Here is a 27,278-nt window from a genome sequence, read left to right as displayed (position 1 = left end):
AGAATGATTTACAATCTGTTGGATTAAATAACTGAAACTTATGATGTAGCCATTACTATCTGAAGCCAAGCATTCCCATTCCCTCCCCTCAACTCTTCTTCATTCACTCCTCTATCACTAAAATTACCTACTTTCCTCAAGCTTGGCCCTTCCCTACATAATTGTAGAGTTTCTCAAAACTAGTGGAGTCTTTCTGGATTTGTAGACTCTTGACTTAGCCTGATGGGTAGTCAAGAATTTGGTAGATTCTAAGAAGTCTATTTTTATTTAGAGATGTAGGCTACATTAATAGAGTCAAGCTGGCTTCACCTCCTTCCTTTCCACATCTGATTTAGGCTGGGTATTTGGGGTGCAATGGCTAAAAAAGACTGGCCATATGAACCAAGTCTAGTTCCCTAGAAAAGGTCAAGAGTCTATGTGCATTGTAATGTTTTATTTTCTCTGGCTTCTCCCTAGACTCAGAGAAGTAGAAAGTCTTGTGTTTTCAGCAAGGATTAAATTCCCTCTACAAAAGTATTTTGGTTGCTGCACTTTAGATGGGTGTTAATCACTTTTACATGTTTTGACTACAGGTATTTCCCTCAATAGACTCAGGTAGGTACAAACTCAGCTTTACAAGGTCCATTCTTTTCCATGCTTGTGGACACCATGCAGGCCTTCTCAAAATTACTAAGAAAAAAACATTCTTCTCAAAAATACTATGGCCTAAGTCAGATCCATCAGGAAACAGTGAATGAGACACAGAGGTGTGTGAAAGAAAGTTATAGAGCAGGGCTCTTGAGACTAATACCTTTAAGAAGAAATGCAGGAAGCCACAGAGAGCAGAGGGAGAGGCTAAATCACAATGAACTTGCAGTAAAGGACTCAGCTGAATTCACAGGGAGATTTGGAGGTAGACTAGACTTTTGGAGTCAGAATTAAGGTAGAGGCCTGGCCTTCTATCCTGCATTACTCATTGCTTCCCTGGGAGAGGTTGCTCCCTGTTGCTGAGGGCAATTGATGTGAGGCACTCAGCTGTGAACAGTTTGTAGCAAACACACATGGCAATTTGGAGAATGAGTGTTTCATCCTAAGGGGAGGTATGGGTGGTGCACTGCAAAATTCACTACCTACTATCTAAATATTTTATGGGAATTGAGAAAAAAAGCATATGTATTAAGATGAAACAGTCTTTGTCATAGTGACATTTCAGTAACTTTACCAGGTGAAAATATAACAATCCTTTAGAAGGCATTTGTTCCTTTAGCCACACCACAAACTAGGGTTTCAGGGGCCAACCTGCAAATATAACAATTGATGATCATGGGACTCCTGGGTGGCTCAGTCAATTGAGTGTCTGCCTTCGGCTCAGGTCATGATCTCAGGGTCCTGGGATCGAGTCCCGCATCGGGCCCCTTGCTCAGCGGGGAGCCTGCTTCTCCCTCTCCCACTCCCCCTGCTTGTGCTCTCTCTCTCTTTCTCTTTCTCTCTGACAAATAAATAAATAAAATCTTTTAAAAAAATTGATGATCACAAGCCTTGCTATTCTATAGCATTAAGAATAGCAGAGTGAATACTGACCACCTAACAGCAGTAAGAAACCTGAGAATGGTGGATCTTAGTGAGTTGAAGACTTGGGGAATAAACCAGGCCAGAGTGCCTGAAAAACTGCAGGCACTCTAGATTTCAGAAACCAAAAAACCTAAATAAAGGTCATAGTATAAACTGGGCCATATCTTGGTACTTATCCTTATTCACCAACAGCTGTTTCTACACCAGTGTTTCCCAGTGGACTCTTCCTGCACATCAGTCCTATAGGATGCTCGTGAAAGGAAGTTCTAGGTCAAATGTGATTGGGAAACTCACCATTCCAAAAATCCCCCTTAAAGATTGCAGTGTTTGTTAGGATATTAAAGTCTCAAGAAGTCAGTCTGTCTACTTTTTTTTTTTGAACCTTTTCATTTTTCACATTCATACAATTATACCATCCTATTTCATGCAACCATTATTATCATTCTAAAGAAATCGTGTCCTGGAGAAATGAAGCTGGGTCATCCTTCCCCATGTGATGCTAAAATGTCTTATGGGAAAAAAATAAATACTTCAATTAATCAACAGGCTGCTTTGCCAGGACAGAATCCAAATATACTCTTGTGGATATCTTTTACTGAAATACCTCTGGGAAATTTAGGCAAAAAAGCAATTGCAACTTTAATGTCAACAAAATAGTTTTTCTGTCAGTGAGTCACATGTGTCTACAAACTTTTTTTCTTACCTATTCAAAATAATCCATTAAAACACTATTCACTTTTTCATATATACCAACATTTGAATTTTCAGAATGTCTATGTGTGTATCACTATAGGAAAAGCCAGAAGGGCTTTTCTGAGTTGAGATGGGATGCAGGCATAATAAACTGACAAACCCTTTCTATATAACATGATACAGGCAGAGAAAATGTGTCACATGGAAGAAGGAGGGCTTTGCAGTGACATGAAAAAGGGATCCAATTCCAGCTTCATTCCCTAGCTGAGTAACCTTACCCAACTGCTTCCCTCCTTTGACTTCAGGTTATACATATGTAACATGAAGATGACATCATCTATCTTGAAAGTTATGTTGGGGATTAAATGAAATAACATTTGTATAGGGAAATAAATTCAGTGGGACCTTGCTTAACAAACAGTACTGTTTCTTACCTACCCCCTTGTCTTATTCCTTCTAGATGATCCAGAGGAAATGAGGGGTAGATTTTCCAATAATTATTTTCTTCATAATCTCCCTTTTTTTCCCAAATTTTTTAAACTCATGATCTTATTGATCCTACAGGCAAGAATCAGAAAGCACATTGAAAGGGAAAATATCAGGATAGCTTGAATCAGAAACATGATAATGGGAGGCTTAGAGACTAGACAAGACAAAAGCATGAAGATTTCCCTTATCCAAGGTTGTCCTTTACCTTCTGTCTCTTGAAGGTTTTTGTAAAAGGAGAAAGTCCTATAACCCTTTATAAATTTTGACATTTTTCCTAATACAATTTGGACATTTTAATCATAGCAAACTATTTCTACCTGGCAATTAACAATAAATCCATTGTAGAGTTTGAGTTTCTGTTCACTGACAGCATGAGCGCTCATAATATAAAATGCAAATTAAAAGTTAAAAGTCACTACTCTTCATTTATCACATAGGCAAAAATCAGAAAGTTTGATAACATGCTGTGTTTGCAAAGGTTTATGTAAACCAAAATTGGTATAACATAGGGAAGACAATTTGGTAACAGCTGACAAAATTTGAAATGCATCCTTTTTGACTCAGCAATACCATTTCTAGCAATTTATTCTGTAATATTCTCTTGTGTGCAAAATGAAGCATGTTCCAATGTACAGCACTGTTGGTTATAGCAAAAGCCTAAAAACAGCCTAAATTTCTACCATTTAAGAACTATTTAAATAGTTTAGTATATCTATAAGATAGAGTAATATCTATAATTAACTGTATACCATTTATAATAATACTGGTCTTCAAGATATAAAGTGAATAAAGCAAGTTAAAGAATATTGAAAAATGTAAAATGTATCTACATTCAATAGGCATAGGTTATCTCTGGAAAGACAGTTAAGAACCTGACAACAGTTGCCTTCAGGGAGGGTATATCCCAATTTCAGCTTTGAAATACTCTGCAAAATATTTTAAAGGGAAAAGAAAACTTCCAATTAAACAATGTGAACTGAAACTAAAATGGGAACATGTCCTTAATTCCCTCAAATAGTGCTGTTTAATACAAAGAAAATGTTTTAGTTTAGTTGCATGAAAATTAAAACAAGCTCTTTTAATATTTTCCAGAGATGCTAGGTGGATGATTACTCCATATATCTATCATATTTGGGTCACCCTCAGCTCAACATATACTTTAACTATTGAACCCTTTGAGCTACAAGTCTGTATTCAATCAAGCCATTTACTTTGTGATGATTTACATTCAAGCAAAATAAGAATGCCCTAGCATTCATATTTTTAAAGTCAGTATAATCCATTTTTCAGTGACATATTCTTCTTTCAAAGGCAATTTCTGTCTGAAATCTACAGACAGAAATAATACTATCAATTTTTATGGTCCATTATGTTAGTCATGGCTTTAAAAGTCAGGTTTTTTCTTTAAGAGGTAAACTTCAAACTCAGAGAACTTAGTAAGTAATTAGTTTGTCAATATTAAGGATGTGTTCCCATAATTAAACTTCTAGGAGGTAGAAGAAATTTAATTTTTATTTATTATGTAAGAGCATTTTAACACTACTCTCATAGGAAGATGGCTTTTGTTTTCTTGACTCTATGTTATCATTATCTCTGTGTTGTGGGGTATCTCTCTTTCCCACTATAGTTAATTTTTTTTTTTTTAAAGAAAGGGGCTAGGATAATTGGAAAAGACTTTTAAATATAATTCAAGGTAAGGAAAGAGGCAGATGCCTTTTGAATATAATATAACCTTTAATGTTTGATGTGAATAGCTTGGAAACCCTTCACAGTGAGAGACATTTGATTTTTTTACACTATCTGGAATTGACCAAAACTAGAAGTAAAGTAAGCTGCCACCTGGAATCTGCACTACCTCTGGGGCTTCATCCTCTACAACTTCCTCTGAATCCATGGTACATGAAGCATGTTCAATGGAGGAACAGCATTGGCATTACCTGGGAACTTGTTAAAAAAGAAGAATCTCAGGCCCTACCCCAAACTTCTTAATCAAAATCTGCACTTTAAACTAAATTTCCAGGTGACTTGAATGCACATTAAAGAGTGAGAAGTAATACTCTATATCTGAAAGTCCTCTCCCCTCCTACTCAGCAAACATTAACTGTGACAGGGGCTTGAAGAATTCTTAGAACAAAGAGGAAAACATCCTATAGTCTCCCAGCCCATAGCCTCTCCCTTCCATTCCAACTGGCATGTTGTTACCAAAATGGTCTTCTCAAAATATTGTTTGTGATATGCTCTTCATAACGACTATAATAACATACTCATTTGCAGTATTTTTTTCAACTTACAAGTGCTTTCAGGTAAGTTAAGTTAGTTCTCATAACAATACTGTGAAATAGGTTGTATTAGTTCCAGGTGAAATGCATTCTCAAAAATGTGCCTAAAATCAATCATGAAATAAACAATGGAGTCAGGCCTCACTGTTTTATTTGCTAATATTAAATATCACAACTCCTCCCTCATTTCATGCTGGACCATTCCCCTGCCCTAACATTCAATGATTCCCAATTGCATACTAAAGAAAATTCAACCTGCTGACCCAATCTGGCCCTCCTGACCTCTCCTACCAACTATGTCAAAACCAACTCTTTAAGTTGGCCTCACAACCCAGATGTACTCACTTAGCCCTCCTTGTTTACACATGTCCCTTTCTAAGAAATCAACACGATTCCAATTTTTTGAAATGCAGTTAACAATCATTATTATACAAGAAGGAATATAAATCATAAAGTGTTCTGGAGGAGGAGCAAGATGGTGGAGGAGTAGGAGACCTAAATATCGTCTGGTCCCAGGAATTCAGGTAGATAGTTATCAAACCATTCAGAACACCTACAAACGCAACAGGAGATCGAAGAAAAGAATAGCAACAACTCTCTGAACAGAAAAACGACCACTTTCTGGAAGGTAGGACATGCGGAGAAGTGAATCCGAGGTGATATTTGGGAAGGTAGACCACGGGGAGAGGGAGCCTCCATCAAGTGGCTACCGGCAAGTGATAGAGCAGCGGAGCACAAAATCGGAACTTCTAGAAGTCTGTTCTGCTGAGGGACGTCACTCAAGTGGCTAAGCGGGGGTGGAACCCTCACTGGGACAGTGTAGTCTCAGGACTCTCAGGGTCACAGAAAGACCGGGGTGCCTGAGTGTGGCAGGGCTCCCAGGTATTGGTGCAGGGAAGTCAGCAGCAAAGACCAGCCGAGGAGTGGGCTTTCAGCTCAGGGTTGCCATAAACTGTGATCCACAGCACAGTAGGGCCACTGCTTTTGGAGCAGGGACCCAACAAGTGGCAGATACGGGGACACTCCTCTTCCTCCCTTGGGAGGAATGGCATGGGAGCCTGCTGCAGGAATATGCTGGGTTTGAGACTCCAAACAGATTGTGTGCCAGAGATAGAAATGCTCGGTCACAGGCTGGGTGAGCTCGGAGTGCGGCGGGAGACCAGGGAGACAGGAGTGATTGACTGATTTTCTCTGAGGGCCCACTGAGGAGTGGGGCCCCGAGTTCTTGGCTCCTCAGGGGCCAGAGATTGGGAGTCCTCCATTTTCACTCTCATCCTCCAAAGCTGTACAGAAAGCTTTTGGGGAACAAAAGCTACCGAGAGCAAACCCGAGCAGATTACTTAGCCTGGCCCCTGGCAAGGGCAGGGCAATTCTGCCTCAGGCACAGACATTGGAGAATCACTGCAACAGGACCCTCCCGCAGAAGATCAGCAAGAACATCCAGCCAAGACCAATCAATGAGAACTACAAAACTCCAGCACTGAGGGAATACAGCACTAGAATTCATGGCTTTTTTCCCATGATTCTTTAGTCTTTCAAAGTTAAACTTCAAAATTTTCTTTATTTTTCTCTTTTTTTTAGTTGAATTTTTCTTCTTTCCTTTTTAACCAACATCTTATCAATTCCTTTTTGAAACCTTTTTTAATTTTCATTTTTACATTCTATCTCTTCATTGTATTTAACCTATTTTTTGTATATATATGTTTTTCTTTCTTTAAAATTTTGGGATACAGTTTCTTCTAATAGACTAAAATATACCCTCAATCTCGTGTATGATGTTGTCCTAGTCTCCCGCCTGATCACATTCTCTCTTTTTTTTAAATTTTTTTCATTCTTTTTTTAACCAATTTCTTATTTTATCAATTCCTTTTTTAAAATGTTTTTTTGATTTTCATCTTTACAGTCATATTCCATCCCTTCATCATATTTACTCTTATTTTTGTATACATATATAAGTTTTTCCTTCTTTAAAATTTTGGGAGGCAATTTCTTCTAACAGACCAAAATTCACCCAAAATCTAGTGTATGGCTCTGTTCCATTCACCAGCCTGATCATATTCTTTTTTTTTTTTCCTTTCTTTTCCGCCCAGTTTCGGGTCTCTTCTGATTTGTTTAGTGTATATTTTTCTGGGGTCGTTGTTACACTTTTAGCATTTTGTCCTCTCATTCATCTATTCTCCTCTGGACAAAATGACAGAACGGGAAAACTCACCTCAAAAAAAAGAACAAGAGGCAGTACTGACTGCCAGGGACCTAATCAATACAGACATTAGTAAGATGTTGCAACTAGAGTTCAGAATGACGATTACAAAGATATTAACTGGGGTTGAAAAAAGCATAGAAGATACTATAGAATCCTTTTCTGGATAAATAAAAGAACTAAAATCTAACCAAGTCAAAATCAAAAAGGCTATTTATTAGTGAGGTGAAATCAAAACTGGAGTCTCTACCTGCTAGGATAAATGAGGCAGAAGAGAGAATTAGTGATATAGAAGACCAAATGATGGAGAATAAAGAAGCTGAGAAAAAGAGAGATAAACAACTACTGGATCACAAGGGGAGAATTTGAGATATAAGTGATACCATAAAGCAAAACAACATTAGAATAATTGGTATCCCAGAAGAAGAAGAAAGAGAGACAGGGGCAGAAGGTATATTGGAGCAAATTATAGCAGAGTACTTCCCTAATTTGGGGAGGGAAACCATCATCAAAATCCAGGAGGCACAGAGAACCCTCCTCAAAATCAATAAAAATAGGTCAACACCCCGACATCTAATAGTAAAACTCACAAGTCTCAGAGACAAAGAGAAAATCCAGAAAACAGCTCAGGACAAGAGGTCTGTAACCTACAATGGTAGAAACATTAGATTGGCAGCAGGGTTATCCACAGAGACCTGGAAAGCCAGAAAGGACTGGCATGATATATTCAGAGCACTAAAAGAGAAAAATTTGCAGCCAAGAATACTGTATCCAGCTAGGCTGTTATTGAAAATAGGAGAGATAAAAAGCTTCCAGGACAAACAAAAACTAAAAGAATTTGCAAACACGAAACCAGCCCTACAAGAAATACTGAAAGGGGTCCTCTAAGCAAAGAGAGAGCCTAAAAGCAACATAGACCAGAAAGGAACAGAGACAATATACACTAACAGTCACCTAACAGGTAATACAATGGCACCAAATTCATATCTTTCAATAGTTACCCTGAATGTAAATGGGCTAAATGCCCCAATCAAAAGACCCAGGCTATCAGACTGGACAAAAAAACAAGACCCATCGATATGCTCTCTGCAAGAGACTCATTTTAGACCCAAAAACACCTCCAGATTTAAAGTGAGGGGGTGGAAAATCATTTACCATGCTAATGGACATCAGAAGAAAGCTGGGTTGGCAATCCTTATATCAGACAAATTAGATTTTAAACCAAAGTCTACAATATGAGATGAGGAAGGACACTACATCATACTTAAAGGGTCTTTCCAACAAGAAGATCTAACAATTTTAAATATTTATGCCCCTAACATGGGAGCAGCCAATTATATAAGGCAATTAATAACAAAAGCAAAGAAACACGTCAACAATAATACAATAACAGTAGGGGACTTTAACACCCCCTCACTGAAATGGACAGATCATCTAAGCAAAAGATCAACAAGGAAATAAAGACTTTAAATGACACACTGGACCAGATGGACTTCACAGATATATTCAGAACATTCCATCCCAAAGCAACAGAATACGCATTCTTCTCTAGTGCACATGGAACATTCTCCAGAAGAGATCACATCTTGGGTCATAAATCAGGTCTCAACTGGTACCAACAGACTGGAATCATTCCCTGCATATTTTCAGACCACAATGCTTTGAAACTAGAACTCAATCACAAGAGGAAAGTTGGAAAGAAGTCAAATACATGGAAGCTAAAGAGCATCCTACTAAAGAATAAATGAGTCAACCGGGAAATTAAAGAAGAATTTAAAAAGTTCATGGAAACAAATGAAAATGAAAACACAACTGTTCAAAATCTTTGGGATGCAGCAAAGGCAGTCCTAAAAGGAAAGTATATAGCAATACAAGCCTTTCTCAAGGAGCAAGAAAGGTCTCAAATACACAACCTAACCCTACACCTAAAGGAGCTGGAGAAGGAACAGCAAATAAAGCCTAAACCCAGCAGGAGAAGAGAAATAATAAAGATCAGAGCAGAAATCAATGAAATAGAAGCCAAAAGAACAGTAGAACAGATCAACAAAACTAAGAGCTGGTTCTTTGAAAGAATTAATAAGATCGATAAACCCCTGGCCAGACTTATCAAAAAGAAAAGAGAAAGGACCCAAATAAATAAAATCATGAATGAAAGAGGAGAGATCACAACCAACACCAAAGAAATACAAACAATTATAAGAACATATTATGAGCAACTATATGTCAGCAAATTAGATAATCTGGAAGAAATTGATGCATTCTTAGAGACATATAAACTACCAAAACTGAACCAGGAAGAAATAGAAAACCTGAACAGACCATAACCACTAAGGAAATTGAAGCAGTCATCAAAAATCTCCCAACAAGCAAGACCCCAGGGCCAGATGGCTTCCCAGGGGAATTCTACCAAACATTTAAAAAATTAATACCTATTCTTCTGAAACTGTTCCAAAAAATAGAAATGGAAGGAAAACTTCCAAACTCATTTTATGAGGCCAGCATTACCTTGATCCCAAAACCAGACAAAGACCCCATCAAAAAGGAGAAGTACAGACCAATATCCCTGATGAATATGGATACAAAAATTCTCACCAAAATATTAGCCAGTAGGATCCAACAGTACATTAAAAGAATTATTCACCACGACCAAGTGGGATTTATCCCTGGGCTGCAAGGCTGGTTCAACATCCACAAGTCAATCGATGTGATACAATACATTAATAAAAGAAAGAACAGGAATCATATGATCTTCTCAATAGATGCAGAAAAATCATTTGACAAAGTACAGCATCCTTTCTTGATTAAAACTCTTCACAGTGTAGGGATAGAGGGTACATAACTCAATATCATAAAAGCCATCTATGAAAAACCCACAGCAAATATCATAATCAATGGGGAAAAACTGAGAGCTTTTTTAAAAAATTTTTTATTATGTTAATCACCATACATTACATCATTAGTTTTTGATGCAGTGTTCCATGATTCATTGTTTGTGCACAACACCCAGTGCTCCATGCAGAACGTGCTCTCTTTAATACCCATCACCAGGCTAACCCATCTTCCCACCCCCCTCCCCTCTAGAACCCTCAGTTTGTTTTTCAGAGTCCATCGTCTCTCATGGTTTCTCTCCCCCTCTGATTTCCCCCCCTTCATTCTTCCCCTCCTGCTATCTTCTTCTTTTTTTTTTTATTAACATATATTGCATTATTTGTTTCAGAGGTACAGATCTGTGATTCAACAGTCTTGCACAATTCACAGCACTCACCATAGCACATACCCTCCCCAATGTCTATCACCCAGCCACCCCATCCCTCCCCCCACCCCCCCACTTCAGCAACCTTCAGTTTGTTTCCTGAGATTAAGAATTCCTCATATCAGTGAGGTCATATGATACCTGTCTTTCTCTGATTGACTTACTTCGCTCAGCATAATTCCCTCCAGTTCCATCCACGTCATTGCAAATGGCAAGATCTCATTCCTTTTGATGGCTGCATAATATTCCATTGTATATATATACCACATCTTCTTTATCCATTCATCTGTTGATGGACATCTTGGCTTTTTCCACAGTCTGGCTATTGTGGACATTGCTGCTATAAACATTGGGGTGCACATACCCCTTTGGATCACTACATTTGTATCTTTGGGGTAAATACCCAGTAGTGCAATTGCTGGATCATATGGTAGCTCTATTTTCAACTATTTGAGGAACCTCCAAAACTGAGAGCTTTTCCCCTAAGGTCAGGAACATGTCAGGGATGGATGTCCACTATCACCACTGCTATTCAACATAGTACTAGAAGTCCTAGCCTCAGCAATCAGACAACAAAAAGAAATAAAAGGCATCTGAATCAGCAAAGAAGAAGTGAAACTCTCACTTTTTGCAGATAATATGATACTTTATGTGGAAAATCCAAAAGACTCCACCCCAAAAATGTTAGAACTCATACAGGAATTTTGTAAAGTGGCAGGATATAAAATCAATGCACAGAAATCAGTGGCATTTTTATACACCAACAACAAGACAGAAAAAAAATAAATTAAGGAGTCAATCCCATTTACAATTGCACCCAAAGCCATAAGATACCTAGGAATAAATCTAACCAAAGAGGCAAAAGATCTGTACTCAGAAAACTATAAAATACTCATGAAAGAAATTGAGGAAGACACAAAGAAATGGAAAAACGTTCCATGCTCATGGATTGGAAGAACAAATATTGTGAAGATGTCAATGCTACCTAGAGCAATCTACACATTCAATGCAATCCCCATCAAAATACCATCCACTTTTTTCAAAGAAATGGAACAAATAATCCTAAAATTTGTATGGAAACAGAAAAGACCCTGAATAGCCAGAGGAATGTTGAAAAAGAAAAGCAAAGCTGGTGGCATCACAATTCCGGACTTCCAGCTCTATTACAAAGCTGTCATCATCAAGACAGTATGGTACTGGCACAAAAACAGACACATAGATCAATGGAACAGAATAGAGAGCCCAGAAATGGACCCTCAACTCTATAGTCAACTAATCTTTGACAAAGCAAGAAAGAATGTCCAATGGAAAAAAGACAGTCTCTTCAACAAATAGTGTTGGGAAAATTGGACAGCCACATGCAGAAGAATGAAACTGGACCATTTCCTTACACCACACACAAAAATAGACTCAAAATGGATGAAAGACCTAACTGTGAGACAGGAATCCATCAAAATCCTTGAGAAGAACACAGGCAGCAACCTCTTTGACCTCAGCCACAGCAAATTCTTCCTAGACACATTGCCAAAGGCAAGGGAAGCAAGGGCAAAAATTAACAATTGGGACTTCATCAAGATAAAAAGCTTTTGCACAGCAAGGAAAACAGTCAAAAAAACCAAAAGACAACCAACAGAATGGGAGAAGATATTTGCAAATGACATATCAGATAAAGGGGTCATATCCAAAATCTATAAAGAACTTATCAAACTCAACACCCAAAGAACAAAGAATCCAATCAAGAAATGAGCAGAAGACATGAACAGACATTTCTGCAAAGAAGACATCCAAATGGCCAACAGACACATGAAAAAGGAAAATACAAATCAAAACCTCGAAACCGCCTCACACCAGTCAGAATGGCTAAAATTAGCAAGTCAGGAAATGACAGATGTTGGCGAGGATGCAGAGAAAGGGGAACCCTCCTACACTGTTGGTGGGAATGCAAGCTGGTGCAGCCACTCTGGAAAACAGTATGGAGGTTCCTCAAAAAGTTGAAAATAGAGCTACCTTATGACCCAGCAATTGCACTACTGGGTATTTACCCCAAAGATACAAATGTAGTGATCCAAAAGGTCACATGCACCCCAATGTTTATAGCAGTGATGTCCACAATAGCCAAACTATGGAAAGAGCCTAGATGTCCATCAATAGATGAATGGACAAAGAAGATGTGGTATATATATACAATGGAATATTATGCAGTCATCAAAAAATGAAATCTTGCCATTTATAACGACGTGGATGGAACTAGAGGGTATTATGTTAAGTCAATCGGAGAAAGATAAGTATCATATGATCTCACTGATATGAGGATTTTGAGAAACAAGACCGAGGATCACAGGGGAAGGGAGGGAAAAATGAACCAAGATGAAACCAGAGAGGGAGACAAACCATAAGAGACTCAATCTCAGGAAACAAACTGAGGGTTGCTGAAGGGATGGGGGGTGGAAGGGATGGGGTGGCTGGGTGATGGACATTGGGGAGGGTATGTACTATGGTGAGCACTGTGAATTGTGTAAGACTGATGAATCACAGACCGGTACCCCTGAAACAAATAATACATTTTATGTTAATAAAATTTTTTTTTTTAAAGTAGGAAAAAACAAAAACAAAAACAAATCATAAAGTATTCTGAGTTACCATAAACATTTTCAGGTCTTCAACATTTAGGAAATCTGGATACGCATTAAGAAAATTAAATATAGCACCTTAATACTTCCTTTGGAACTAGAAAAGACTCAGGTCCTCCTTTCCTTAAGAGGTAAACTTCAAATTCAGAGAACTTAATAGGTAATTAGTTTGTCAATATTAATAAATATTTAATTTGTTTATTTATTAAGATTTTATTTACTTATTTGACAGAGAGATAGAGAGAGAGCACAAGTAGGCAGAGCAGCAGGCAGAGGGAGAGAGAGAAACAGACTCCCCACTGAGCAGGGAGCCTGACGTGGGGCTCAGTCCCAGGACCCTGGGATCATGACCTGAGCCGAAGGCAGCTGCTTAACCGCTGAGCCACCCAGGAGCCCCAGTTAATTTGTTTATATTTATAAACAAATTTATAAATTAGCTAAAATAACAAATTTAAATAAACAAATTTATTTATATATGTGTCTTAGTCTCTTCCAGCTGCTATAACAAAATACCACAGACTGAGTGGTTTATAAACAGAAAGTTATTTCTCACAGCACTGAAGGCTGGAAGTTCAAGAACAGAGTGTCAGCATGGTTGAGTAAGGGCTCCCTTCAGGGTCATAGACTTCTCATTTTATCCTCACACAGTGAAAGGGGTTAGGGAGCTCTGTGGAGTCTCATTTGTAAGGACATTCATCTCATTCATGAGGGCTCTGCCTTCATGACCTAATCAACTCCCAAAGACTCCCCACCTCTTAATGCCATCACCTTTGGGGGTTAGGATTTCAATATTCTGGGGGGACACAAACATTCAGATCATAGAAAATACCAAATAAATTAATTATCAATTATTTGAAAAAGACATTTATCATTCTCTGTGATCATGACTGTTGTATGCTACTTAGAAGCCAAGTGTAAAAATGACAGAATTAACAGATCTTCTTGTTGGATAGACCCCCTTTTTATGATATAGTGTCCTTCTTCATCTCTTATTACAGTCTTCGGTTTAAAATCTAGTTTGTCTAATATAAGGATGGCTACTCCAGCTTTTTTCTTTTTTTTTTTTTTTATGTCCACTAGCATGATAAATGTTCTCCACCTCCTTACTTTCAATCTGGAGGTGACTTTGGGTCTAAAATGAGTCTCTCTCTCTCTCTTTTTTTTTTAAGATTTTATTTAAGAGAGAGAGAATGAGAGAGAAAGAGAGCATGAGAGAGGGGAGGATCAGAGGGAGAAGCAGACTCCCCACCGAGCAGGGGGCCTGATGTGGGACTCAATCCCGGGACTCCAGGATCATGACCTGAGCTGAAGGCAGTCACTAAAGCAACTGAGCCACCCAGGTGCCCTAAAGTGAGTCTCTTATAAGCAGCATATTGTTGGGTCTTTTTTTTTTTTTTTAATCCATTCTGATACCGTATCTCTTTTGATTGGGGCATTAAGTCCATTTACATATCAGAGTCATTATTGAAAGATATTAATTTAGTGCCATTGTATTACCTGTTAAGTTGCTGTTCCTGGAGCTTGTCTCTTCCTTTTCTGGTCTTTGTTACTTTGGGGCTCTCTCTCTGCTCAAAGAATCCCCTTTAATATTTCTTGCAGGACTGGTTTAGTGTTCACAAATTCCTCTTACACTGTTGGTAGGAATGCAAACTGGTGCAGGCACTCTGGAAAACAGTATGGAGGGTCTTCAAAAAGTTAAAAATAGAACTATCCTATGATCCAGCAATTGCACTACTAGATATTTAACCAAAGGATATAAAAATACTAATTCAAAGGGATACATGCACCCAATGTTTATAGCAGCATTATCAGCAATAGCTAAATTATGGAAAGAGCACAAATGTCCGACAGATGAATGGATAAAGAAGATGTGGTATATATGTGATGGAATATTACTCAGCCACCAAAAAGAATGAAATCTTGCCATTTGTAACACCATGGAGCTAGAGAGTACTATGCTAAGTGCAATAAGTCAGTCAGAGGAAGACAAATACAGATGAACACAGGGGAAGGGACAGAAAATAAAATAAGACAAAATTAGAGAGGGAGACAAACCATAAGAGACTCTTAACTCTAGGAAACAAACTGAGGGTTGCTGGAAGGGATGTGAGAGGGGGTGGGGTAATTGGGTGATGGGCATCAAGGAGGCACTTGATATAATGAGCATTGGGTATTATATGCAACTGATGAATCACTAAATTCTACCCCTGAAACCAGTAATACACTATATGTTAACTAAATTGAATTTAAATTAAATTTTTTTAAATTAAAAAAAAGACAGAACTAAAACACTACAATATAAATAGAAAATTCAAAATTATTAAAATAGTAAAAAATAGATAAAAGGCATTTCTCTAGCTATGACAGTGATAGAGTCTGGACTACCTTACCTCTCCATCATAAACAACTACACAACTGGATACACTATATGAAACAACTGAATTTAGACAAAGGGCAGCATAGAACAGTGATCCATGAATAAGAGGGGAAAAGAGGTATACCCTATAACCATTCCACCTTTCTTCCTTGAGGCACAGTCTGGGCTCAAGTGCAAGGAAGAGAAACTGAAGAGAGAATAGTCTCACTGAGTTGAGGAGACAGAAAAAATTTTTTAAAGAAATAATGGCTAAGAAGTTTTGAGTTTTGATGAAAACTACATTTGTAGATTCAAAAATCTCAATGAATCCCAGGTAGAAAGACACAAAGAAAATCACACTGAAACATAAAATTATCAAATTGATGAAAACCAGTGAAGCAGCTAAAGAAAAGAACAATTATACACAGAAATATAAAGTTAAGAAAGGCTAAGAGGAGCTAAGATGACAGTGTAGTAGGATTCTAGGTTCATCTCATCCCTTGAACATAACTAGATAACTATCAAATCATTCCAAATACCCCAGAAATCAACCTGAAGACTAAAAGAACAAACTCCACAAAAGCCACATTAAAGAAGATAGGAAGGACAAAGATGTGGTTTGGGGGAGAAAGGATCATGGGTGGTGCAGAGGGGAGGAAGCTGTGGTCAAGGAGAAAGTCCAAAGAGAGAGGAGCACACAGGGGAATGCACAAGGAAAACACTTCCTCAAAGCCACTGGCTGGGAAAATGAGAGGGACTGAAACCAGTGGGGCTTAAAGACTGGAGTTTTACAGGTGGTGGTTGGGATAGAGGTCTGAGGGCACTACCCTGCTCCTGGAGAGAAGGCAGGCAAACAACTTGGGGGCAGATGGTGTGGAAATAATGATCTGAAGAACACCTGGGGCACACAGGGAAGAGACTGTTCACTCTTCTTGGAGCATGTCCTTGAGAGGTAGCATTCACAAAGACACCTCTCTAGAGATAAAGGAGCCAGCAGCCACCATTTCTCTCCTCCACCCCTCAGGATAAATGCAGAGCCACCCACAGGAAGCAGCTCAGCCCCAATACTGGCTGCCTAACCTACTTACACCAAGTCCCACACCCCTGCACTCTGGCATGACTATCCTTCTAGGTCAAACCTACCTCAGTCCCAGCATAGTGAGACCCTCCCACAGAAGACCAGTGCAGGCCCCTGCCCCCACCACATCCCTAAAGCCTAGAGTTTTAAAAGTCAGCAGGCTTGGCTGGGATAGAGCCCAGAAAGCACTGTGCTGCTCCTGGAAAGAAGGCCGGCAAACAACCCAGAGGCAGTGTGGAAACACTGATCTGAAAAATGCCTGGGACACAGAGTGGGGAGATTATTTGCTCTTCTTGGAGTGCTTTCCTGAAAGCAGAAAGCACAAAGACCCTTCTCAGGGACAAAGGAGCTGGCTGGAGCAATTTCTCTCTCTGCCCCACCCCCCAGCATAAAAACAGAGTCATCTGTGATAAACAGCACAGTGTGAACACTAGCTGCCTAACCTGCTTACACCAAGTCCCACACCACTGGGCTCTCATGGGAATGGCCTTCTTGGTCAAGTTTGTCTCAGTCCCAGCATGATGGGCACCTTCCCAGAAGACCAGAAGATACCCATGCCCACATCACGACCCCTGACCACAGAGTTCTGCAGGGCTTCAGTTGTACTGGAAGTAGTATCAGGTCTCATTTAACAAGCAGACCAGAGCACATCTAGTTAAAATTTGCCACATTCTGGTCAGGGATCAAACATTGCCCACTGCAGGCAAGGAGAGCTTCTGCAGATGACTGGGCTGAAAGATAGAGCAGCCAAAACACAACAGCAGAGTGCAGGTAGCACACACCAGAGACACTACCTGAAGTGCCAGGCCCTGGACACTATGTGACCCCTTCTTCATAAAGCCATGATTCTCAGGAGCAGGAAACATAACAGGCTTTTTTAACACAGAGAAGAAGAAAAAGACAGACAAAATGCCAAGATGGAGGAATTCATCCCAAATGAAAGAATGACATAAGGTCACAGCCAGAGATAGCAAAACAGATATAAATAACAAGTCTGATGGTGAATTTAAAGCAACAATCATAAGGATACTCAGCAGCCTTGAGAAAAGAATAGAAGACTCCAGGGAGCCTCTTACTGCCAAAATAAAAGAGTGAAAAAAAACAGAAATGAAAAACAAAATAACTGAAATTTGAAACAGATTTGATGCAATGAACACAAGGATAGAAGAAGCAGAGGAACAAATAAGTGATATAGAAGATAAAATAATGGAAAATAATGAAACTGAACAAATGAGAGAAAGAAGAATTATGGAACACAACAATAGACTTAGCCAACTCAGTGATGCCATCAAACATAATAACTTTCATATTATAGGAGTCACAGAAGAAGGAGAGAAAAGGGGGCAGAAAATTTATTTGAGGAGATAATACCTGAAAACTTCCCTAATCTGGGGAAGGAAATGGACATCCAGATCCAGGAGACACAGAGAACTCCCATCAAATCAACAAAAGCAGGCCAACACCAAGACATATTATAATTAAATTTGCAAAACATAGTGATAAAGAAAAAAATCTTAAAATAAACAAGACAAAAGGAGTTTCTAACTTACAAGGGAAGATCCATAAGGCAAGCTGTAGATCTTTCAACAGAAATTTGGCATGTCAGAAGAAAATGGCATGAAATATTCAAAGTGATGAACTGGAAAAATCTGCAGCCAAGAATACTCTTTCCAGCAAGGCTGCCACTCAGAATAGGAGAGATAAAGAGTTTCCCAGGCAAATAAAAAATAAAGGAGTTCATGACCAGTAAACCAGCCCTTCCAGAAATATTTAAGGGGACTCTAAGCGGAAAAGAAAGACCAAAAGTGACAAAAACAAGAAAGGAACAGAAAATCTCCAGAAACAATAACAAGTAATAAAATGGCACTAAATACATATCTACATATCTATCAATAATTACTCTGAGTGTAAATGGACTAAATGCTCCAATCAAAAGACATAGGGTATCAGAATGAATAAAAAAACAAGACTCATTTATTTATATGCTGCCTACAAGAGACTCATTTTAGACCTAAAGACACCTGCAGATTGAAAGTGAGGGGATGGAGAAATATTTATCATGCAAATGGATGTCAAAAGAAAGCTGGAGTAGCAATACTTATAACAGACAAATTAGATTTTAAGCCAAGGACTGTAACAAGAGAAGAAGGACACTTCTTGTGTGTTCCATAATTCTTCTTTCTCTCTTTCTCTCTCATCATAAGGGGGATTATTCAACAAGCTCTAACAATTGTAAATATTTATGCACCCAACATGGGAGCACACACACACATGCACACACACACACACACACACACATATATATATAAATTAATAACAAAAATAAAGGAACTCATTGATAATAATACAGTAATAGTAGGGGACATTAACACCCCACTTACACCAATGGATAGATGATCTAAACAGAAAATCAACAAGGAAACAATGGCTTTGAAAGACACACTGGACTAGATGGGATGTATATACAGGCCTACCTCAAGAAGCAAGAAAAATCCCAAATAAACAACCTAAACTTACACCTAGAAAAAGAACAACAAATGAAGCCTAAAGCCAGCAGAAGAAGGGAAATAATGAAGATTAGAGCAGAAATAAATTATATAGAAACTAAAAATACAATAGAACAGATTAATGACACCAGGAGCTTGTTCTTTGAAAAGATTAATAAAATTGATAAACCCCAAGCCAGACTTATCAAAAAGAAAAGAGAAAGGACCCAAATAAATAAAATTACAAATGAGGGAGAAGAAATAACAACCAACACCACAGAAATACAAATAATTACAAGAGAATATTATGAAAACCTATATGCCAACAAATTGGACAACCTGGAAGAAATGGGTAAATCTAGAAACACACAAACTACTAAAACTGAAACAGGAAGAAATAGAAAATTTGAACAGACCACAACCAGCAAAGAAATTGATAAGAACCATATGATACTTTCAATAGATGCAGAAAAAACATTTGACAAAGTACAACATCCATTCATGATAAAAACCCTCAACAAAGTAGGGTTAAATGGAACATACCTTAACATAGTAAAGGCCATATACAAAAAACCCACAGCTAATATCATCCTCAATGGGGAAAAATTAAGAGTTTTTCCTCTATGGTCAGCAACAAGTCAGGGATGTCTACTCTCACCACTGCTATTTAACATAGTACTGGAAGCCCGAGGCACAGCAAACAGACAACACAAAAAAATAAAAGACATCCAAATTGGTACGGAAGAAGTCAATCTTTCACTATTTGCAGATGACATGATACTCTATATAGAAAACCCAAAAGACTCTACCAAAAAATTGCTAGAACTGATACACAAATTCAGTAAAAGTTGTAGGATACAAAATAAACATGCAGAAATCTTTTGCATTTCTATACACCAATAATGAAGCAACAGAAAAAGAAATCAAGGAATTGATCCCATTTATAATTGCACCAAAAATAATAAGATACCTAAGAATAAACCTAACTAAAGAGGTAAAATATCTGTACTCTGATCTAGTGATCAAGACAGTATGGTACCAGCACAAAAACAGACACTTAGATGAATGGAACAGAATAGAGAGCCCAGAAATGGACCCACAACTGTATGGTCAACTAATCTTCAACAAAGCAGGAAAGAATATCTAATGGAAAAAAGACAGTCTCTTCAACAAATGGTGTTGGGAAATCTGGACAGCCACATGCAGAAGAATGAAACTGGACCACTTTCTTACACCATACACAAAAATAAACTCCAAATGGATGAAAGACCTAAAGGAAACATCAAACCACCTCCTAGAGAAGAACACAGGCAGCAACCTCTTTGACCTATGCCATAGCAACTTCTTACTAGACACATCACTGTAGGAAGGGAAACAAAAGCAAAAATGAACTATTGGGACTTCATCAAGATAAAAATCTTCTGAACAATGAAGGAAACAATAAAACTAAAGGCAACCTACAAAATGGGAGAAGATACTTGCAAATGACATATCTGATAAAGAGTTAGTATCCAAAATCTATTAAAAAAACAACAAATTCAACACCCAAAAAACAAATAATCTAATTTAAAAATGGGCAGAAGACATGAATTAGACATTTTTCTAAAGAAGACATACAGATGGCCAAAAGACGCATGAAAAGATAATCAATAGCAATGATCATCAGGGAAATAAAAATCAAAACTACAATGAGATATAACTAAAATTAACAACACAGGAAACAATAGATGTTGGTGAGGATGCAGAGAAATGGGAACCCTTTTACATTGGCGGGAATGCAAACTGGTGCAGTCATTCTGGAGAACAGTATAGAGGGTCCTCAAAAAGTTAAAAATAGAACTACCTTATGATCCAGCAATTGCACTACTAGATATTTACACAAAGGATACAAAAATACTAATTTGAACAGATACATGCACCTGATATTTATAGCAGCATTATCAATAATAGCCAAATTATGGAAAGAGCCCAAATGTCCATCCATTGATGAATAGATAAAGATGTGGTATACATCTTTACAATACAATATATAACGGAATATTACTTGCTTTCCATTAAAAAAATGAAATCTTGCCATTTGCAACACATGGAGGGAGCTAGAGAGCATTATGCTAAGTGAAATAAGTCAGAGAAAGATAAATACCATATGATTTCATTCATATGTGGAATTTAAGAAATGAAACAAATGAACATAGGAGGGAAAAAGAGAGAAGAAAACCAAGAAACAGATTCATAACTATGGAGAACAAACTCATGGTTACCTGAGGGGAGATGGGTGGGCAGATGGGTTAAATAGGTGATGGGGATTGAGGAGGGCACTTGGGGTGAGCACTGGCTGTTGTATGTAAATGTTGAATCACTAAATTCCACACCTGAAACTAATATTACACTGTTTGTTAACTAACTGGAATTTAAATAAAAACTTGAAAAAAATTTAAAAATTTTAAATTTTTTTAATAAGAGTTGCAGAAGACTTCTCATGAGAAAATGTATAAGATGGAACACAGTGAAACAACAGCTTTGGGTTGTTCATAGCTCCAACTGCCTGTTAAGTAAAAAAGAGTTCAAATCCCTCTGTAGAGGGATTTGATGACTCCCTTCCCTTCCCTTCCCTTCCTCCCCTCCCCTCCCTTCCCCTTCCCTCCTTTCCCTCCCCTCCCTTCCCTTCCCTTCCCTTCCCTTCCCTCCCCTTCCCTCCTCTCCCCTCTCCTCTTCTCTTCCCTTCCCTTCCCTTCTCTCCTCTTCTCTCTCTTCTTTCTTCTTTCTCCTTCTCCTTCTGTTTTTCTTTCTTTTTCTTTTCTTTCTTTCTTTCTTTTTTTCTCTTTCTTTCTTCTTTCTTTCTTTCTTTCTTTCTTTCTTTCTTTCTTTCTTTCTTTCTTTCTTTCTTTCTTTCTTCTTTCTTTTTTTTTCTTTCTTCCCTCACTTCCCGCTTCCTCTCCCCTCCCTTTCCTTTTCTTTCTTCTTTAGGATTTTATAATCTCTTGCTCCCACCTGTGTCTGTCTTTGGTACTGCAGGTTCTTTGTAGCTGCCTCAAGCTGTGTTGCTCTCTTTTGTTCTCTGTAGGCTGAAGATTTTTAGAGTATGCCATATCCCATCAGTACTCCATGTCAGACAAGACAGAAACCAATCCCTTAGGAAGCCCTCACAAAGCTAGAAAGTTTGATGCATGCATCACTGTTCTGTTTCCCCTGAGGAAGAGGCCACCAAACTATATCATCTTTGTCTGCTATCACATGGGTTCTCTGGAGTAGCACAAAACGCCTATCTATCTTTTGTTCTCATTGGCTCCTAGGCATCTAGGTCATGTCAGGTTCCAAAAGCATTCCAAGACAGGTGAGGCAGAAATCAGTCCCTCAGTCAGCTTCCCAAAAATCTGGAATATTGAACACATGATCTAACTCTTTCCCTTCCCAGGAAGAAGCCATGAGTTGGGGGTTCTCTCCAACTTGTTCCATGCTGAGTTGGGGAGGACTACTGGAAGTGTGTTTGTGCTGGTACAAGCCTTTGCTTTTGTTTTCAGTGACCCTCAATTTGCCCTTTTCTGTCAGCACTTAGATTTAGGCAAGATAAAAATCAGTCCCTCGAGTAGCCCCTTGAAAACTCTCTAAGTTTGGTATATGTTTCAGTCTTCAGGGAGATGCCAGAAGCTGAGAGTGGTCTCATGATAACACTGCACTGAACTGAGGACAGGGATTATGGCAACTGATTGCTAAGAATTTTCCTACTGGCTTTGATGTAACTGGTTTTGTATTCACATGTGGTGTAAGAGCCTCTTTACTTGTATCTGTACTTCTCACAAAGGGAATTGGTCTGTGTATTGTTGTTGAATACTTGTCTCCCTGGGAGGAAGGAGAAACTGGAGCCATCTTGTGTCATGACATTACTACCCCAATATATGCTGTTATTATTCTACCCTTCATTTGCGCTAACTGAATGTGAGGAGTTGGGACACTTTCTGCAGGCCACTTGGCCTAATTGGTAGAGCAGAGATTAAACACAGGTCTCTGATTCCCAAGCTTTGACACTCAAACCACTATGAACTATCATCACCATATACAGGGATGTATTAGAAGACAAGACATGATTATAAAATTTGTTTTAAAAAATAATGATTCAGGGCGCCTGGGTGGCTCAGTCGGTTAAGCGACTGCCTTCGGCTCAGGTCATGATCCTGGAGTCCCGGGATCGAGTCCCGCATCGGGCTCCCTGCTCGGCAGGGAGTCTGCTTCTCCCTCTGACCCTCCCCCCTCTCATGTGCTCTCTCTCTCTCATTCTCTCTCTCAAATAAATAAATAAAATCTTTAAAAAAAAATAAAATAAAATAAAAAATAATGATTCAAATCATATCAAGGATGGAAAGGAAGGCAATGTTTGAGATTTCTCTTGCTCTCCTCCATGACTTAGTATTCTCTTGCCTAGACTTGCCAATTACCAATATTATGATAATCACTGATCTATTTTTTTAAACCACCTATCTTACAAGCACAACTCCAAGAAAAGTAATGACTTCAATGTTATTTTCAGACATGAGGCCAAGGTTATTTTAAAATTACATTATTCACATATTCTTAATAAAGTCTTCTTGCTTTGGAAATTATGGCTGGAAAATATGAACCAAAATGTATCTGCCATCTGTTACTGCTAGGAAAAGATAGAACTACACCTCATTTCTCTCTGAAGATTGTCTTCATTACTGACAGGAAGCTCTATTGTTTATATACCACAACTCAAATTCATTTTTCAAAAGACTGCCTGATGGGTCATTACAATACAAACAGAAAAATCTGAAAAACATACTACTTGCTGGAACAGATCATTAGATTCAGAGTGGTCTCCTGATATAGGCTCTTTGTTTCACCTTTCTTAATTCAGGACAATGATTCTATTTTCTTTATATATGTTGTCTATGGAGCAAAATAAGGATAAATTATCTTATTTCAAATATCTCTAAGAATTTAGAGATATTTAATAGAGATATTTAAATGTAGCAATGTCATCACATTGTCAGAATCATACTGAAGAATCATAAAAAATTTAAGATATGTCAGGGGGCACCTGGGTGGCGCAGTCGGTTAAGCATCTGACTCTTGGTTCCAGCTCAGGTTTTGATCTCAGGGTCTGGGATCTAGCCCTGTACTGGGCTCCATGCTCACTGTGGAATCTGCTTAGGACTCTCTCTCCCTCTCCCTCTGCCCCTACCCCCTGCTATTTCTCTCTCTCTCTAAAATAAATAAATAAATCCAAAAAAAAAATAGGTCAAGAATATACAGATGAAATGATTTTCTGACATATATAATACTTAGAATTCATTTCAAATAATTCTTAAAAATTAAATTTTGTTATTTTCTTTTGAAATATTTAATCTGGATTTATTCAGTGTTTTTCCTATAGTAAAAGGAAATTTATAGAAGACCAAGATACTTGGTCTAAAGACAGTAAATACTCAGCAAGATACATCTCAAATTTCTTTGGCATTTTGAGTGGAATACAAGAGTGGAAAATATTTCCTATAAACTAAAAATTTTAATAAATCTGATAATAACTAAGAATGCACTTACTCATTAACCTTAACCATTTAATCAATACACATTCCACTGCTGCATATATTTCAAAGTTCCTCTTTTTTTAAGTTCTGATACCTATTATATCATTTTGATTCTGCTCTACATTATAACTATTTTTAAAATCCAGAGCAGTAACTGTCATACTAGAAGACCTCGTTAACAATGTAGGTCCCTGAGACCACTGTAAGAGGTACTGTGTCTTAGTCTTAAAGGACAAACCAGGCACCAATTTTCATTAATTCAACATATACTTATTGAGCATTTGTTACATGCCAGGCACTATTCCAGGCTTTTGGGGATACAGCAGTGAACAAAACAGACTAAGGTCATATTCTCATGAAGTTTACCTGCTAGAAGGGGAAGGTATACAATAAACAACCCAAGAACAAAAAACTTATTAGAGAATATGTCAATAATAAGTCTTATAAAGAGAATTAAACCAGGTTAAAGGGATTGAGAGGGTCAGAGGAACGCTTCTTGATAAGGAAACATGATAGTAGAGTTACAAAGGATATGAGGGAATGAGCCACACAGACGTTCAGGGGAAGAATATTACAGATAGAAAATAGAGAAAGTCCATAGACCCTGGGATGAGACATGACTGACCTTTTCACAGTGGGAGTGAGTTAAGAAAGGTTTTAGTGGGCCACATCATGTACAGTTTTGAGACCACAGTAAGAACTTCAGATTTTAATCTAAGTGAATAGGAAGCAGATGGAAAATTTTACCTGACATGAATTTTGAAAAATTCCCTCCCTTTGCAAGCGACAAGGACACCATTGAAAACTATTGCAATAATCCAGGCAAATGTTAATGGTGGCATGGAAAAAGGTAGATTTCAGATATATATAGAAGGTAGAGCCGAATGGATTTGCAAGAATGCCAGAAAAAGAGGGGAGTTAAAGATTACACCAAGGTTTCTGGTAAAGCCATCTAGTAAATATAAGTTGTCATGTGGTGACACTGATAGACTATAAGAGCGGCTAATGTGTATTTTAGAGGAGGAAGGGGATGGAATCAGAAGTATTATTTTTCAATTTAAGTTTGAGGAGGTATTTTTAAATGTTCACATAGAAATGACAAATAGGCATTTCATGAGCCTGACTGATATTCAAGGAAGAGATCAAGATTAGAGATAAATACACTGGAGTCATCAGCATATTCCTGGTGTTTAAAGCACTGTAACATTAATAGGTCAGGAAGATAAGAAAGTAGTCAGGGAGGTAAGAGATGAGGAGAGTGTATGTCCCGGAATCCAAGTGAAGAAAGAGTTTCAAGTAGGGAGTTGTCATTAACTGAGTCATATGCTGCTGATAGGTAATCTAGGATAAGTACTAAGAAAGAATTACCATTTTTGGTAACTTGGGAGGCCACAGATAAACTCAACAAGAGCAGTTTCAAAGGAATTGTTGAGATGACATTCTGAGTAGAGTAAGTTCAAAAGAGAATAGGAGGGGAAAAAGTAGAGGCAACAAGTATGGACAACTCTGCAGAGTGGTTTCAATCTAAATGAATCTGAGAAATGAGATAAATAAGCACATGGGTTAAGACCTGAGATCAAAGAGGATATGCAGATTTTTAAGTGATTATTAGTATGGTTTGTAAATATTTCACTGGGAATGATCTGGAAAGGTAGGGGAAATTAAAGAGGAGAGGAGAAAAGAGATAGCAGTAGGAGCAATATAGGTTGGAGCAGATGGGCACAAGTGCACAGAGAAGGGATGAGCCTTAGATGGAACATAGCTCATTCATACTGAAAAGACTGAAGGCAGAGTTTGGGAGCACAAATGCATGTAAATGCATGTTTTAGTGGTAGGAGGTGGAATTTCTTCTCTTTCTTGATTTTGTTTTCTCAGTAAAATAATAAAGTTATTAACTGAGTGTGGGGAGGTGGAAGTGGGGTTGGAGATTTGATGAAAGACAAGGCATAAACTAATTGTCTACAAAAGTGGAAAAGTGAATTGATTAGGGAAAAGTGGTAGGATTGCTTGGCACCTCTTTATATTTATTCATGAATTTTATGAATTTTGTCCCAGCCATGATGAGTTAGTTTGTGTGAAGACACAGAGCATGCCAGGTGGAGACAGAGGCAGAGATTGTAGTGATTCACCTACAAGCCAAAGAATGCCAAAGGTTGCCAACCCTCACAAGAAGCTAAGAGAGAGGCATGTAATGGATTCTTCCTCAAAGTCCTCAGAAGAAACCAACTCTGCTGACACCTTGATTTTGGACTTCTAAGCTTTCAGAATTGGGAGAAAATTAATTTCTGTTTTTTATAGGCCACCCAGCTTATGACACTTTGCTATGGCAGCCTTGTGAAATACAGGTGGTAAGGACAAGCATCAGTGAATTCCTCATAAATTTGGGTTGGATTTTTCTCTAAACATATGAATTTTAACTTGCAGGCATAAAATTTTGTCCATCAAGTGCTTATCCTAAATGCAGCCTGAAATATGCCCCAATCATCTTAAGAGATTTGTTATTTGTAAATTCAATTTTTTATTATGTGCTTTGTCTTTTGGATCTTTTATAATGATATATTATAAAGCATCATTCCCATCCCTGAAGTATCTCACTGCAAACACTTTTTAATTCTTTTTATCCCCAGTTTGCTTCCTGTCTTTAAATCTGTTCTCTATACTTGACCAAGCATTTCCTTACATGACTTTTACAAAAACTAGAATGGTTCAATTAATAA

General features: G+C 38.0%; 1 protein-coding gene across 21 annotated transcripts in view; it reads right to left on the bottom strand.

The window, feature by feature from the left end:
• The window catches only part of LOC118529283 (uncharacterized), a 511,719-nt gene that overhangs the window by 73,210 nt on the left and 411,231 nt on the right, over positions 1 to 27,278 (bottom strand). For 20 of the 21 annotated variants that reach the window (XR_013441210.1, XR_013441213.1, XR_013441214.1 and 17 more), the window contains one exon: positions 14,593 to 14,759. The exons of the other annotated variant lie outside the window; for it this stretch is intronic. Coding sequence is in view for 1 of the 20 variants with exons in the window: in XM_078055066.1 (XP_077911192.1) it covers positions 14,702 to 14,759 (58 nt within the window). In the remaining 19 variants the exon portion in view is untranslated. The remainder of the gene's footprint in view (positions 1 to 14,592; positions 14,760 to 27,278) is intronic. 21 annotated transcript variants of the gene reach the window in all.

Source organism: Halichoerus grypus, chromosome 9 (genome assembly GCF_964656455.1).
Source record: "Halichoerus grypus chromosome 9, mHalGry1.hap1.1, whole genome shotgun sequence".
Lineage (NCBI taxonomy): Eukaryota > Metazoa > Chordata > Mammalia > Carnivora > Phocidae > Halichoerus > Halichoerus grypus.
Note: the sequence above shows the minus strand (reverse complement) of the source record. Positions and strands in the feature narration are given on the sequence as shown.